This window comes from Eptesicus fuscus, chromosome 14 (assembly GCF_027574615.1).
Source record: "Eptesicus fuscus isolate TK198812 chromosome 14, DD_ASM_mEF_20220401, whole genome shotgun sequence".
Lineage (NCBI taxonomy): Eukaryota > Metazoa > Chordata > Mammalia > Chiroptera > Vespertilionidae > Eptesicus > Eptesicus fuscus.
The window spans coordinates 38,680,720-38,693,902 of record NC_072486.1 but is presented as its reverse complement, the minus strand read 5'-3'; the positions used below and the strand labels follow the sequence as shown (position 1 = coordinate 38,693,902).

The following is a 13,183-nucleotide window of genomic DNA, read 5'->3' as shown; positions in this document are numbered from 1 at the left end:
TTTTTAACAATTATTTGACATCCTGGCTGGTGTGGCTTTGGTGGGTGGAGCATAGGCCTGTGTACCGAAGAGTGTCTCTCTCTCTCTCTCTCTCTCTCTCTCTCTCTCTCTCTCTCTCTCTCCCTCTCCTCCTCCTCCTCCTCCTCCTCCTCCTCCTCCTCCTCCTCCTCCTCCTTCTCCTCCTCCTTCTTCTTCTTCTTCTTCTCTAAATCAATTTTTAAAAATAAATAAAAGTAGGAATTGCTTTAAAAAATTAGGCACTTATATCTATCCAAATGTCATTATACCACTTAATATCAAACCAGCCAACACAAAATGAACGCTACATTTTATTGGAAAAAAATCACTGATGTGGTTATAGAATCAAAATCATATCTTATATCTCATCAGTCTCTGAACAGCCCAGCTTCTCACAAAACCACAAAAGAATGAAATTTAATTAGCTGCTGACTACAATAGAGGGGATGGGGAAGCTACTAACCAGCATTTTGACAGGTTGAGGCATTATCAGTGTAGTATTTTCCCTCAGGCAAAAGGGTCAAGGATTCAACTTAAAATGTGAGCAACACCTACCAATTATAAATTCCTGAATGGGGTCAAATGAATAGTAGGCAGAAATGTTCTCAGAAATCCATTGAATAATCTTTAAAAAGCAAGAAGACAATTCTGTTAATATTTAAATCTGCACCCTGCCCCCACCACCAAAGAAGTATAAAATATATATGAATCTTATATCTATTTTGGAATTGCCTAAGAATATACTTATTTCTATACTAGACTAGACTAGACAGATAATGGAAGCCTGTGTGGGTAAAACAATATTATAAATGAGATCCTTTTTACATGTCTTTTTAATAAGTGCCCTTGGCTGGAATCCAAATAAACCTTCCTGCACCCAATGTTTGTTTTTGCTAGAGGAGGTCATATTCTAGCAAGGAACCAGTGGGAAGAGCTGTCGGACAAAGGAGTAAACAAACCCAACTGAGCTAGAAGCAGCAGAGCTGGGTCTGACTTCCAGCTCAGTAATCAGTACAAACATTGCCACACGATTTAACAGCACTGTGCTGTCCTCTGAGGGGAGGGATGAGGGATATCCTGAGGTCAACAGCTCTCCATAGTCTCCAAAACCATCCTTATCTGCTAGACTAGAGGAATAAAGCCCCTCATTCTCTACCTTAGAATTTACTCTCATGGTTCTATTCCTACCAATAATTTGTTTTTTCCCAAACCTATTCCTGTTAATTGTATTTATTTTCACAACTATGTAATTAAACAATTACCACAGACAATCAAACCATGGATGTAAAGAGTGTTGTTGGGTTAACAAAAGTTGGATGCTTTGGAAAGACTCTAAAACACTTCTAAAAAACTAAGTATAGATGAGACGACTATAAAAGACTGAGGGGGGAAAATGCCCTATATAAACACATTGCTTTGAAATTATTGCTCTCCTTAGGAAAAGAAAAAAAAAAAAAAAGAACTAACGGGAATAAGAGACAACACATTACTAGTGTGTGTAATGTAAGAAAAATGATTTTGAACTTCAATTAGCTGACAGTCAAATAAAGGGCTTTCATTTGCATCAGAAGATAGGTGAATAAATGTACATTTATTTGTTTTAGGTTAAAATAAAATGTTTAAGATATCTGCTTTTCAATTAACCAACTACCCATTGGTCCCAATTAAGTCTCTGACTTCACAGGAACAGTAAAATTAAATGACAGAATGTGTAAAGGTGCTTTGTAAACTATTATGTGAAATGTAAATGTAATTTTCAATAAAAATGTGCCACCACAGTTTAGTCCATTTGGCAATATACCCCAAATATAGAACAGGTGAAAAAGTACATATTTGAGAAATTCATTATTTACTGAGCACTTCCTTAGAATGTTACTGATGGAGCTAAACATTTATTCACAATATCAAAAAAAAAAAAAAAAAAAAAAAAGAGGAGTCAAAAGAACAGACGCACCCTCACAGTCTGAAGTCTGGTTGGGATCCATTAAAAAGAAGCACAAGAGAAAAATATATTCAAGTCAGGATGGAGACATAAACCTTGATCAATTGCTAACAAATAAAAAATAGCTTCTGTTCATATTCAACCACTGAATGAATACATCTGATGTTGTCTATTGGCCAATTTTTAAACTTAAGCTATGTCCCCACCTGGGCTTCCAGGAACTCTGGGTCTTGGCCACAGGAGAGCACACAGTGCAACAGGGCCATCTTCTCACAGTCCAGCCGCGTGTCCCACAGGAGCCGTAATAAATAGGACTGGTTGAGGGACGCTCTGTAGAGCTTCCCAGAACACCAATTCAGCACCAGGGACCCCGACAGCGACTGCAGAGGTCCATGGGGTAGCACACCCATCACTTCATTGTTTCCTGGCCAAAAACAAAAAGATCAGCAAATAAAAGGAACCCTTCTTACCCAAACATAAACATTAAAGTCAACAAATTCAAACGGACCATGTTCTTGAGGGGAAATCATCAGCCGTACCTGTCAAAAACAGACTGTGGCAGATCAGGTCTGGATGCTGAATGTTAAGCAGATGAAAGAAATGACCAGGTAAGTAAACAGCCACGTAATAGTCTGTAGAAGAGAAAGACTGAAGTCATCTACATGTGGAGCTGTACAGGTACAGATAAAGCCCAGGACGTCACAGTATTCCTTTTTTTTTTTTTTTTTTTTTTTAATCTCTTAAAACAAAAGCTTTGGTCAATGTGGTAATAAGCTGTCTGCTATCAGCACATCCCATCTTACAGCCAGCTCTCATTTATTTCTACCTGAGGCTAATTTTCCTCAGACCTTTAGCTATGGTTACCTTAATTTAATCGATAGTTTTGTTTCTAAGTGAATTATGGCTGTATACAGTATAATTCTAAATGATCTTTGGGAGCAAATTAGAATAGAAAATACTTTTTAAAATAAAAGAAAAAAATATTAAGCAAGATGAATTATTCCTTAATCTGAGAAATAGGGAATAGCTTATAATGGGAATTTCCTTTAAAGTTTCTGCCAGTTTGGGGAAGCTCTAAGATTTCGTTTCCCATGTTTACCCACTCATCGTCATCATCATAGTCATGCTTACCACTGCCATCATCATCAGCATCATTTTGTTTAGAGAATCTTTAAGTTGATATTCATCAAAACAATCTCTGCAGGCATTCTGACACATTATGAAGTACTAATTTATTTCATTGCATAGCTCGCTGCCTCTATAGAATTCACACCTTCATGGTCCCTGCACTAGATATTTTTGTACCAAGAACATTTGTATGCAGATTGAGTCAAAGTGTAAAAGTACATTTCTGGAGAATGGGAGGGTAGAAATACCAATATTTTCTCTAGGATCTTAGGAAAACAGAAATTCACATGATTGTAGTGAATTTTATACAGATGAAACATTTAAATTATAAGTGAGCCAGCTGGAATCTTATTTCCCAAAGAAGCAAATAAATATGTGCTAATCATTTGCATAGAAGGCATTCTATGCAAAGGAAAGGAAAGAGGATGTAAAACGCTAACCAGTCACCATGGATCAAGCGATGCTAAAATGCTTAGCACAAATGGTTGCAATAATATAATTATGGCAAACCTTAAGTAGAAAAACATAAATAATAATATAGTAGGGTACAGTGGTAAGGGTTTAGGCATCAAATGACCTAGGCCAGTGGTCGGCAAACTCATTAGTCAACAGAGCCAAATATCAACAGTACAACAATTGAAATTTCTTTTGAGAGCCAAATTTTTTAAACTTGAACTTCTTCTAACACCACTTCTTCAAAATAGACTCGCCCAGGCCGTGGTATTTTGTGGAAGAGCCACACTCAAGGGGCCAAAGAGCCGCATGTGGCTCGCGAGCCACAGTTTGCCGACCACGGACCTAGGCTAACCGGTCCATTGGGATGGCACTATGTCCCTGGGAGAGGGGGCATTTGGAAATACTGTATATGAAGGTGTTTAGGATTGTCACAATCAGTGGGGTGCAGGGGGATTCCTACTGCCATTTGGTGAGTGGGCTCCAAGGATGGTAAGTCCCTCAATGTGCAGGACACTCTCACACACAAAGAATTACTGTCTCACCAAAAATAACAATAGTATCTGTGGTAAGCTGGCCTCCAAATGTTCACGTGCTAACCACCAGAGCCTACAAATATGTTACTTTAAGAGATAAAAGGGACCCTGTAGATGTGATTAAGGATCTTGAGATGGGGACAGTATCCTGGATTACCCAGTGGACCCAATGTAATCACAAATGTTTCTATAAGAGAAAGATTTGACTACAGGAGATCATGGTGATGAAAGAGATTGAAATGATGTGGTCACTAGCCAAGAAATGCTAGCCTCTAGCTGCTATAGGGGGCAAAGAACCCTTTCTTCCCTGGCATCTCCAGAAAGAGCCATTTTTGTCCACATGTTGATTTTAGCTCCTTAAGACTCATTTCAGAATCCTGACCTTCAGAACCATAACAGAATGTTTTGTTTTGTTTAAGCCCTAAATTTATGGTGACTGTTTTTAAAAGAAATAAAAAACTATAATAATGCCCCTGATAAGAGATACAAAAAGAAGCCTGGGCAGTCCAGCCGGTATAGCTCAGTTGGTTGAGCACCGTCCCATGCACCAGGAGGTCACTGGTTCCATTCCAGGTCAGGGCGCATGCCCGAGTGACAGGCTCAGTCCCTGGTACAAAGCCTGCAGGAGGCAACTGATCAATGTTCCTATCTCTCTCTCCCTCTCTCTGAAATCATTAAAAACATTTAAAAAAGAAGAAGCAGACTGGGTATAAATCTCAGCCTTTCTGAGCCTCAATTTGATTATCATCACCAAGCAAAATTATTATAATAGTCAAGATAACTTAAGTAAAACAGCATATAATATTAATTTTTAAATGTAAGTTTTTTATTTATAAACATATTTCTTATATAGTGGTGCTTAGGAGTTCATTGAAAATTTCCCCAAACTCTATTTTTTAAAATTTCCATCAATATAAGCCATTTTAACAGGGTGGCAATGTAGGGAAATTGCATGCAATTGATAGCAAAAAAGCAATATTGCTGTCATCAAAATTATCTCTAGAACAGTTTTAATCAGGTACAATTTTAAGCATATAAGATGTGTTTAAAAAGGAAAGATAATCTATGTAAGACAGCCTATTTTCACTAAGCTCTAGTATTTCTGCCTTCTCCACATTCTGAAGACCATAGATTAAATCATGCCTGCCCTTTTCAAGAGTCATTCCCAGGGTAAAAAAAGGGGGGGCAGAGGGAAAGGATACCTTTGACCTCACAAAATGCTAAGTTGGGGTTTGTTTTGATTTTTTTTTTTTAGTGGAAAGTTTTCCAAATCACTCTTTAGATGAGATGCTGATAAGAATCAAGTCCTAGCCCCAAGAAATCTTACATTTATCTCTCTTACCACAGGAAGTAGTAGCAGCAGGCCTAAGATCATTTCCCACAGGTTCGGAGCTCATAAAATCTGCCACATACTGGCCAACATAGCATAAGATATCTTACCTCACCAATAGTATCATTCAAAATAAAAATCATTTTATGAACATTCTTATCATTTTGGTTCTCACTTTGCCCAGTTCCCTCACATCACACCTTCTTAAACCTTTGTCATGGCAGTAGCTTTTCCTGTTTGTTTGTTTTTTTTGTTTTGTTAATTCTCACCCAAGGATATTTTTCCGTTGATTTTGAAAGAGAGTGGAAGGGAGGGGGAGAAACAGAGAGAGAGAAACAGCTATGTGAGACACATCAATCGGTTGCCTTCTGCACACACCCGGTTAGATCAAGCATGCAGCCGAGGTACGAGGTGCCTTTGACCTGAATCAAACCTGGGACCCTTCAGTCCACGGGCTGACTCTACCCACTGAACTGAAAGGGCAACTCTTCCTTTTTAAATATCATGCCATGTCCCATTTTTAGGCAAGGAACAGTTCTGTGCTAATCTTTTTGTGCCCCATATCCCAATTAGCATGGAAAAGCCACTTTCCCAGTAGAAACAATAACTCCCTTCTTTATTTTCTTCTTCATAGATTCCCTTAATAGAACTCAAGTTCCATTTACCATATTTACTCAATGAAAAACAACTCACTTAAGCTGATCCATTAATCATTTGTGGGACTTGGAAGCTTTTAGCAATTAGCAACGGGGAATGGACAATTTCCCAAATGCCTTTGTCCTCTCTAGAATCAAGGGCCAACATGATGTATTATTGCTCATAGGCTTTTAGGGAACAGCTCACTCACTGTCATCATTTTTACACTAACAAAATGGCTCTCATGATTGCTACTGCAAACATGAGCAAGCTCACAGTGTGGGTTCCCTAAAAAGAGAAATGCATCCTCACCTCAGACCCCCATAAAGGCTGATGGAGTTGGGGGTGGGTGCTTCCCTAGAAAACCTTCTCCTATCAGATTTCAAAAAGGACAGTGATTGTCATTGCAATCTAAGCCCCAAAGAGGCATGAGAAGAAGGGATGGACAGAGAAGAAAATGAGATGTAGAGGTTGGGGCATAACATGTAGTGGAAGGATGGATCAGAGCAGAGAGGTGCCCCCCTCTCTCTCACTCACCAAGATTAAGGAAAGTAATGCCCTTTGTCACCTGTGAGTGAGCACTCCCAAGAGCAGCAGTGAAGGTCTTGCTGTACCCTGTGGAGAGAGAACATGTTAAGAAACAAAGAGCTGGAATTCCACCTAAGGCAGTGACTCTTGGTAATACTCTCAACATTAGTGCCTGTGACACTGATAAAGCAAGCAGCTTTGACTTCTAGACTTCATGGTTCCCATCCTTCTCCCAAAGGCAACATTAAGGGTAGATGACCTGGGTGCAGTCACATTCCAGTAGTTGTTCTGGGCTTATTACAACCTCAGACCTTAAACAGGTAGGTTGTGCTGGGAGGGAATGATCCAAAGGAATCTACTTAAGGATCCAAGGGATGGAGGAGACCAGTGGCTTGCTGGCCCTGGTGCCTCCAGGCTCACTCCACACTCCTGAAGTCATTAAGACCCTCTGAGACTTCTCTGAGTCATTTCGGAATACCACTTCGAGGTAGATTGGGTTAGGGCCTAACCGTTAGGCTATCTACTAAACTTAGGCTTCACTCTCCACTTTTCTAACTCTTCTTAATCTCAGAAAAGTTTTATTTACTGGGGGTTTTTTTTGTCTTAATATATTTTTATTGATTTCAGAGAGGCAGGGAGAGAAGGAGAGATAGAAACATCAATGATATTTGTTTGATCATTGATCAGCTGCCTCCTGTATGCCCTGTACGAGGGCTCAAGCCCGCAACCCAGGCATGTTCCCTTGACCAGAATCAAACCTGGGACCTTTCAGTCCGCAGGCCGACATCTATCCATTGAGCCAAACTGGCTGGGGCATATTTACTGGTCTTAATCATTAATCGTTTGAAAAATGTGTGAAAACTTCCGACAACATACCAACCTTAAACTAGTAAAGCATGTATATATGTCTAGTTCTGAAGGTACTTTTATTTCCTTCATCATCAAGTAAGTTATTAAACTTTTTTGCCTTGATCTCTAACTTCTGAAAGAAATATTAGGCCCACTTGCAAAATAATAAACTGGTGTGGCCTGGCATAATATTTTTTCAATTTTGGGGAAAAAATCCATCTTTAAAATTTCTTAACTTCACCTACAGTATGTACTACATAAAAACCAATGTTTAAGGAACTAAATAAGCAAAATAAATACTCCTTAGCATGGTTCAGACTAAAACTATTAAAGGACACACTGTGAGCAATGACAGAACTGGAAAAGGTTGCACATTTTAACTCCTGCTCCCTAGGCTGGCTGTTGACATATCAATTTTTGGGATAACAGATATGTGAAATGAAATATCTTAGGTTTTAGACCTATTAAGGTCTGAGATCATGGAAGCTTTTAACTAAAACCTTAGGTATGTTTGTAAAGTTAAATCTACCAACATTTTCCAACTAGTAATAACAGAAAAGCAAACAAACACACTTTGGGAAAATATGTCCATTAGGATTGACCTACAGACCTAGAAAAAGATATAGGGCAGGACGAAAAGTATATAATATATAAAAATATTTAGCTAACTTAATATTCATCAGTGAATTTCTTCAGGAAACGTATTATATAGGTATATTGGTATAGAATGTATTCAATAATACTAAAATCTATCCAATTTGCTACTATTTGGAAAAAGTGATTATGTGAAAGTAAAACACAAAGTAAATGAAAAGTACCTTTATGAAAGTAAAACACTGAATATGTAATTTGTTCCCAAGAGTCAAACTTCGGGCTGTAGCACACGCATAAACTTCCTAGAAATTAGAAGGTATTTAGTAGAATCATAAACAAAAAGATTCCTAAACCACTTAACCTTACTTATATTCCTTTTGATGTCTTGTCTCAATTTACCTCCTAGATGATTCCCAAACTCTAGAAATGATCTATAACAAGTTGCTAAGAAATTTCAATTCAACCATTACTCAGCACACACTATAAGCAGTGTATGAATAGAGACACACTCCTGTGTATAAAATTATGGGAGACTAGAGAAGTTTGCAAAGTTTCATGAGATTCTCCTAATATACATGTACAGCCCTGCCCTCTAATCCAGCTTGCCTTCCAGACATTGCTAATAGCTAAATACCCTACTATATCAAAACTGTATCTCCTCTTCACAGCAAGTTTCCAGTCTTCTTAGTTACCTAGAATAAGAGGTGAACTTGGCAATCTTATGGAGCAATAAGAGCAAATGTAGTATGAGACACCCCCCGCCCCACCCATATTTGTGTCACTGAGGGCCTTGGCCCAAGGGCGGCGAGCCCTGTACACCTACATTGTCCACCACTCCAGAACACCCTTGGTCTTCCCACCTGTTTCAATGTGTGTGAAACTGTACATCGTCTCTAACAACCGTTGCTATGTGGACAACTAGATAAAGTCCATCGATGACCTACAAATGAGGGAATTATGCTTAAACTGATAGTTCATTCTGATGCTAATGTTTATGTGGTTAACTGAAACAGGAGATTTTCCAGGTGGAAAGCAACTTGACAAAGAGTCTGGAAAGTTCTAGTCCCCAAGCTAATGTTTAACTAGATGTGTGAATTCAATCATTACTCTACCACAATGAACCACCCACCGTTTCCTCCATGAACTCCACTAATTCCTCTATGAAAGAATCACAGTAGAAAAAAAAAGTCCATTTCCCATAAGGTTATTTAAGGATTCTGTTATAATACTTATCATTTGTGACTATATTCAAAGACATTTAAGACTATTGTTACATTTTATTGCAATAACTTAAATAAAAAAAGAATAACTTTACCAGATTAAAATAATAACAATTCTGTTAGATATAAAATTACTGTTATGGTTACTGAGTAAACAAAGATATAACTTTTCTTCAAAATTACAACAGATTCAGTAAGAATAAAAGTAATGCTATACTAAAGCATAAGCAAAAATAATAATTATGAGAGTTACAAAAGTCCCATGTAGCACTCTGCCCAGGCTTCACCTTAGATCCACTAAATCAGAATCTCTAGGAGTGAGACCCAGACATCAGTATTTTTTAAAATTTGCCTGAGGCAAATTAACTAAATTCTCTGAGCCTCAATTTCCTCATCTGTAAATAAAATATAGAACCTACTTCATATGTGAGAATTAAGTGAGATAAAGATTAGCTGCTATCATTATTATTATTATTATTATTATTATTATTCCAGAATAATTTTGCTTCTATTTACAAGTTGGAGAAAGTCACAGTTTGAAAAAACAAAGCATGCTCTTAATGGTGTCTGCAGAGATGTTTAATAAATATTCATCAATGATGAAGATAACATCTCCAAGTTGGCTAGCCTTCGGGAAGCCATTTGGACAATGAAAGCTATTATGGACAAAGTTTTCCAAGGGAAATTATCTCACTGTAAAAGGCTGTACAAAATGCTAAAACACAGGCCTAGTTCTGGGAACTTGTGAAGGGCAACTCTTACAGGAAGGAGAATTTACACTTTTCGCCCCTCACTATCTCCCAGTAGGTGGTACACAAAAAAGAACCACAGCCACTGACTTAGAACACACAAGAGTGCACTCAGTCGAGCTTCAAAGTTGACTATCAGCTAGGAAAGGAATGAGAATATTTTCTTTCCTCTGATTTGCCCTCCCACTATAGAAGATTTATTAGAAAAATCTATATGAACTCAGAATCTTAGAACATACGTGGCCTGACCACAGCAGCAGCACTTTTGCCCACCATCAACTCTCTGAAGCATCCCCCGTTATCCAGGTTTTAATCTCTAATTCCTTGGAAGTTCTCGAATTTCATTCCTCAGGGCAGTAGATTCAGCATAAAGGTTTTCCAAAATGTAAGAAGTAATGCTGAAAGGGCAAAGGAGCTCCCAATGACAAATATGTGACAATTGAACATCAAATATTATAGTATCATCATTGATGTAAATAGTTAAAAATAAGACCCTGAGGCTATTGGCATTCCTTTCATGAACCATGTTTTCTGGAAAATGAAGCTATTATAGAGGAAGCCATGTAGAAATTAGACTAGTTGCTCCCTTCTCCAATCCTACTTCACTGAAATGGGTTTTCATTTGTTTCTTGTTTAAGCACAAAGGTAAAAAGCAAAGTCATTTTTGAAAAGTAATTTGAGAAATCCATGAACTGACAACCTGTTAGTCAAAAACCAAAAAGTTGCTTCTCTGTCATGTTTCAGATTAAATCTGGAAGCATTGCATTGGAAACAGGCTTATTTTTTTCTATTTCAAAGCTGACTCTGAAGAGCAAGGCTCATTTTCTACTCTCCCAGACACCGTTGAGAAAGGAAAAACAGATTCACATCTCATGCCAGATGAACCTAACATTTTATTAAATAACATATGTCATAGATAGCCCATTAAAAATTATAGCTGCTACTATTCATGAGACACTCCTGTGGGAATAAAACCAAAAGGAATAAAATCTTCATAGAATAAAAGCCTAAAATGATTGTTTATGTCAGTAAATGGCACCACTGTTCACCTATTTGCTTATGCCAGAAATCTAAAAACAATTCCTCTCTATCTAATTTATAGCAAGTCTTCTCAATTCCATCTCCAAAGTGCATTTCAAACCCATTCAGTTCTCTACCTCTAGTGCCCATCCTAATTTAAGCAGTTTCAACTCAAATGTACAACTACAACCTCATCCTAACTGCTCATCTCCCCATTCTTTCTCTTGCCTCCTCTAACTCATTCTTCACACAGCAGCCACGGTGATCTTTTAAAACTACATATCCAATCATATCTCTGCCCACTTAAAACACTTCAGTGAACGAACATCAATGAATCCTAAAACCAACAGGTGAGAAGTTGTTAAGGAGTAGGATAGTCACATGATGCCAAAGTATCACCTCACAGATTACTAACGCAAAGATTAAGTGTAGCTTTACAAGGAAGACAGACAGTGGTTACCACTTAACCAAATGACCAAACATAGCATCATTAGCATTAGGACATCCTGACATTATATCCACCCTGACCTGGTACAAATAAAGTTCACAATGTCACCTATGAAGTATTCTAAATGTTTAACCTAAATCTAACAATGCCTTTAGGATTAAATTCTAATTTACAGGAAATGTAGAGGATAGAGGGGAAAGTTCAATAATTCCACAAGAAAACAGTTAGACAAATACAGAATGTGGGACATTCCACAAGGCAAATGGCCTGGACTCTTCAAAATGTTAATGTTGTGAAAAGAAAAACAGGGCAGAGGATAGGAGGTAGGAATTGGTCTACATCAAATGAGACAAAAAGACAAAACTGAAGATAATGCATGAATCTTGATGGGATCCTCACTTTAAAAGTCATACACATATATACATTATATTTACATATTTATATGCATATACATATACACATATTTTGAAATATTTATGGAAATCTGAAAATGAAATAGTTTACTAATTAATTTCTTCAAGTGATAATGGAACTGAAGTTATATCAAAGAGTATCCTTAACCTAAGGAGATACATGCTGAATTATTTAGTGACAAATTGCCATGATGTCTACAACTTACTTTTAAAAGGTTTAGTCAAGAGGAAGGAAATGGTACCTATTTGTGGAGAGAATGATAAATACTGTAAATGATTCAACTGTTTAAGTAAAAGGCACATGGATATTCATTTATAATCTTGAATTTTTCTGTATGCCTCAGCATTCTCAAAATAAAATATAATAAGAAAAAAAACCCTTTAATGACTTCTCCTGACTCTTAGGATGGAATCTAAAATCTTTGCATGGTCTGTAAGGCCTTCCACCATCTGGTCCCTGCCTACCTCTTCAGCTTACTCTCCTCTTTCTCTCTCTAATTCGGTCACATTGTTCTTGGTTCATATATATTCTTCAAGTCCTAAGTGAAATGTCACTTCCTTCCCTAAACTCCCCAAGACTGGTTTATGGAGGGACTCATGCAACTGAGGGAGATGGGATGGACAGAAAAAAATGTGATGAATTATGAAGGAGTGAGATGGGAAAGGGAGCAATTTTCAGGACTAAGACAGAACAGGATGAATGAATGTCTAGGAGAGAGGAAGAAACAAAGATGGACTGGTCCAACTGGAACATATCTGAAGATACTAATATATTCCATTAAACCTCCATTATATGCTCTCACAGCTTCTTATAATTCTCCTTCATAATATTTACCATGATTCTATTTTTAAAATTATGTGTGCACTTATTCAATGTCAAAAATCTACACCAAATAGTATTCTCCATATTAATAAAGACTAGGTCAGTTTTACTAATCATTGTATCCCCAATACCTAGCATAGAGAAAGTGCTTGTTGGCTTAAAGAATACCACATAATTTGGCTTTAAAGGAAAACTATTTTAGTCCAAGTGATACCATTGTAGTTAGCTAGTTATTAACAGTAGGAAAGGAGCAAAGGGAAGGCCAGACATTGTAGGCGTGTCATTTGGGCAGCTTCACAGAAAGCTGCAACTTTGCACTCCCCAGGGAAACACCAGCCTACTCCCTGCAGATCACTGGGGGAAGGGGACTGGACAAAGGAAAGATAGACTCATGCCCAGTAAAGCTGGGATGACATACAGTGGAGATACTTGCCTTTAAGTCACACCAGGGAACAAAATTGTTGGCCAGAATGGGTGTGGCCACTACAAGCAATGC

General features: G+C 37.7%; 1 protein-coding gene across 1 annotated transcript in view; it reads right to left on the bottom strand.

The window, feature by feature from the left end:
• GSAP (gamma-secretase activating protein) overlaps nucleotides 1-13,183 on the bottom strand; it is a 79,630-nt gene that overhangs the window by 33,525 nt on the left and 32,922 nt on the right. The window contains exons 13-17 of the mRNA XM_008149728.3: nucleotides 8,239-8,316; nucleotides 6,581-6,658; nucleotides 2,500-2,592; nucleotides 2,167-2,384; nucleotides 574-643 (exon numbers count right to left, since the gene is read on the bottom strand). Of these exons, the coding sequence (XP_008147950.2) occupies nucleotides 574-643; nucleotides 2,167-2,384; nucleotides 2,500-2,592; nucleotides 6,581-6,658; nucleotides 8,239-8,316 (537 nt within the window). The remainder of the gene's footprint in view (nucleotides 1-573; nucleotides 644-2,166; nucleotides 2,385-2,499; nucleotides 2,593-6,580; nucleotides 6,659-8,238; nucleotides 8,317-13,183) is intronic.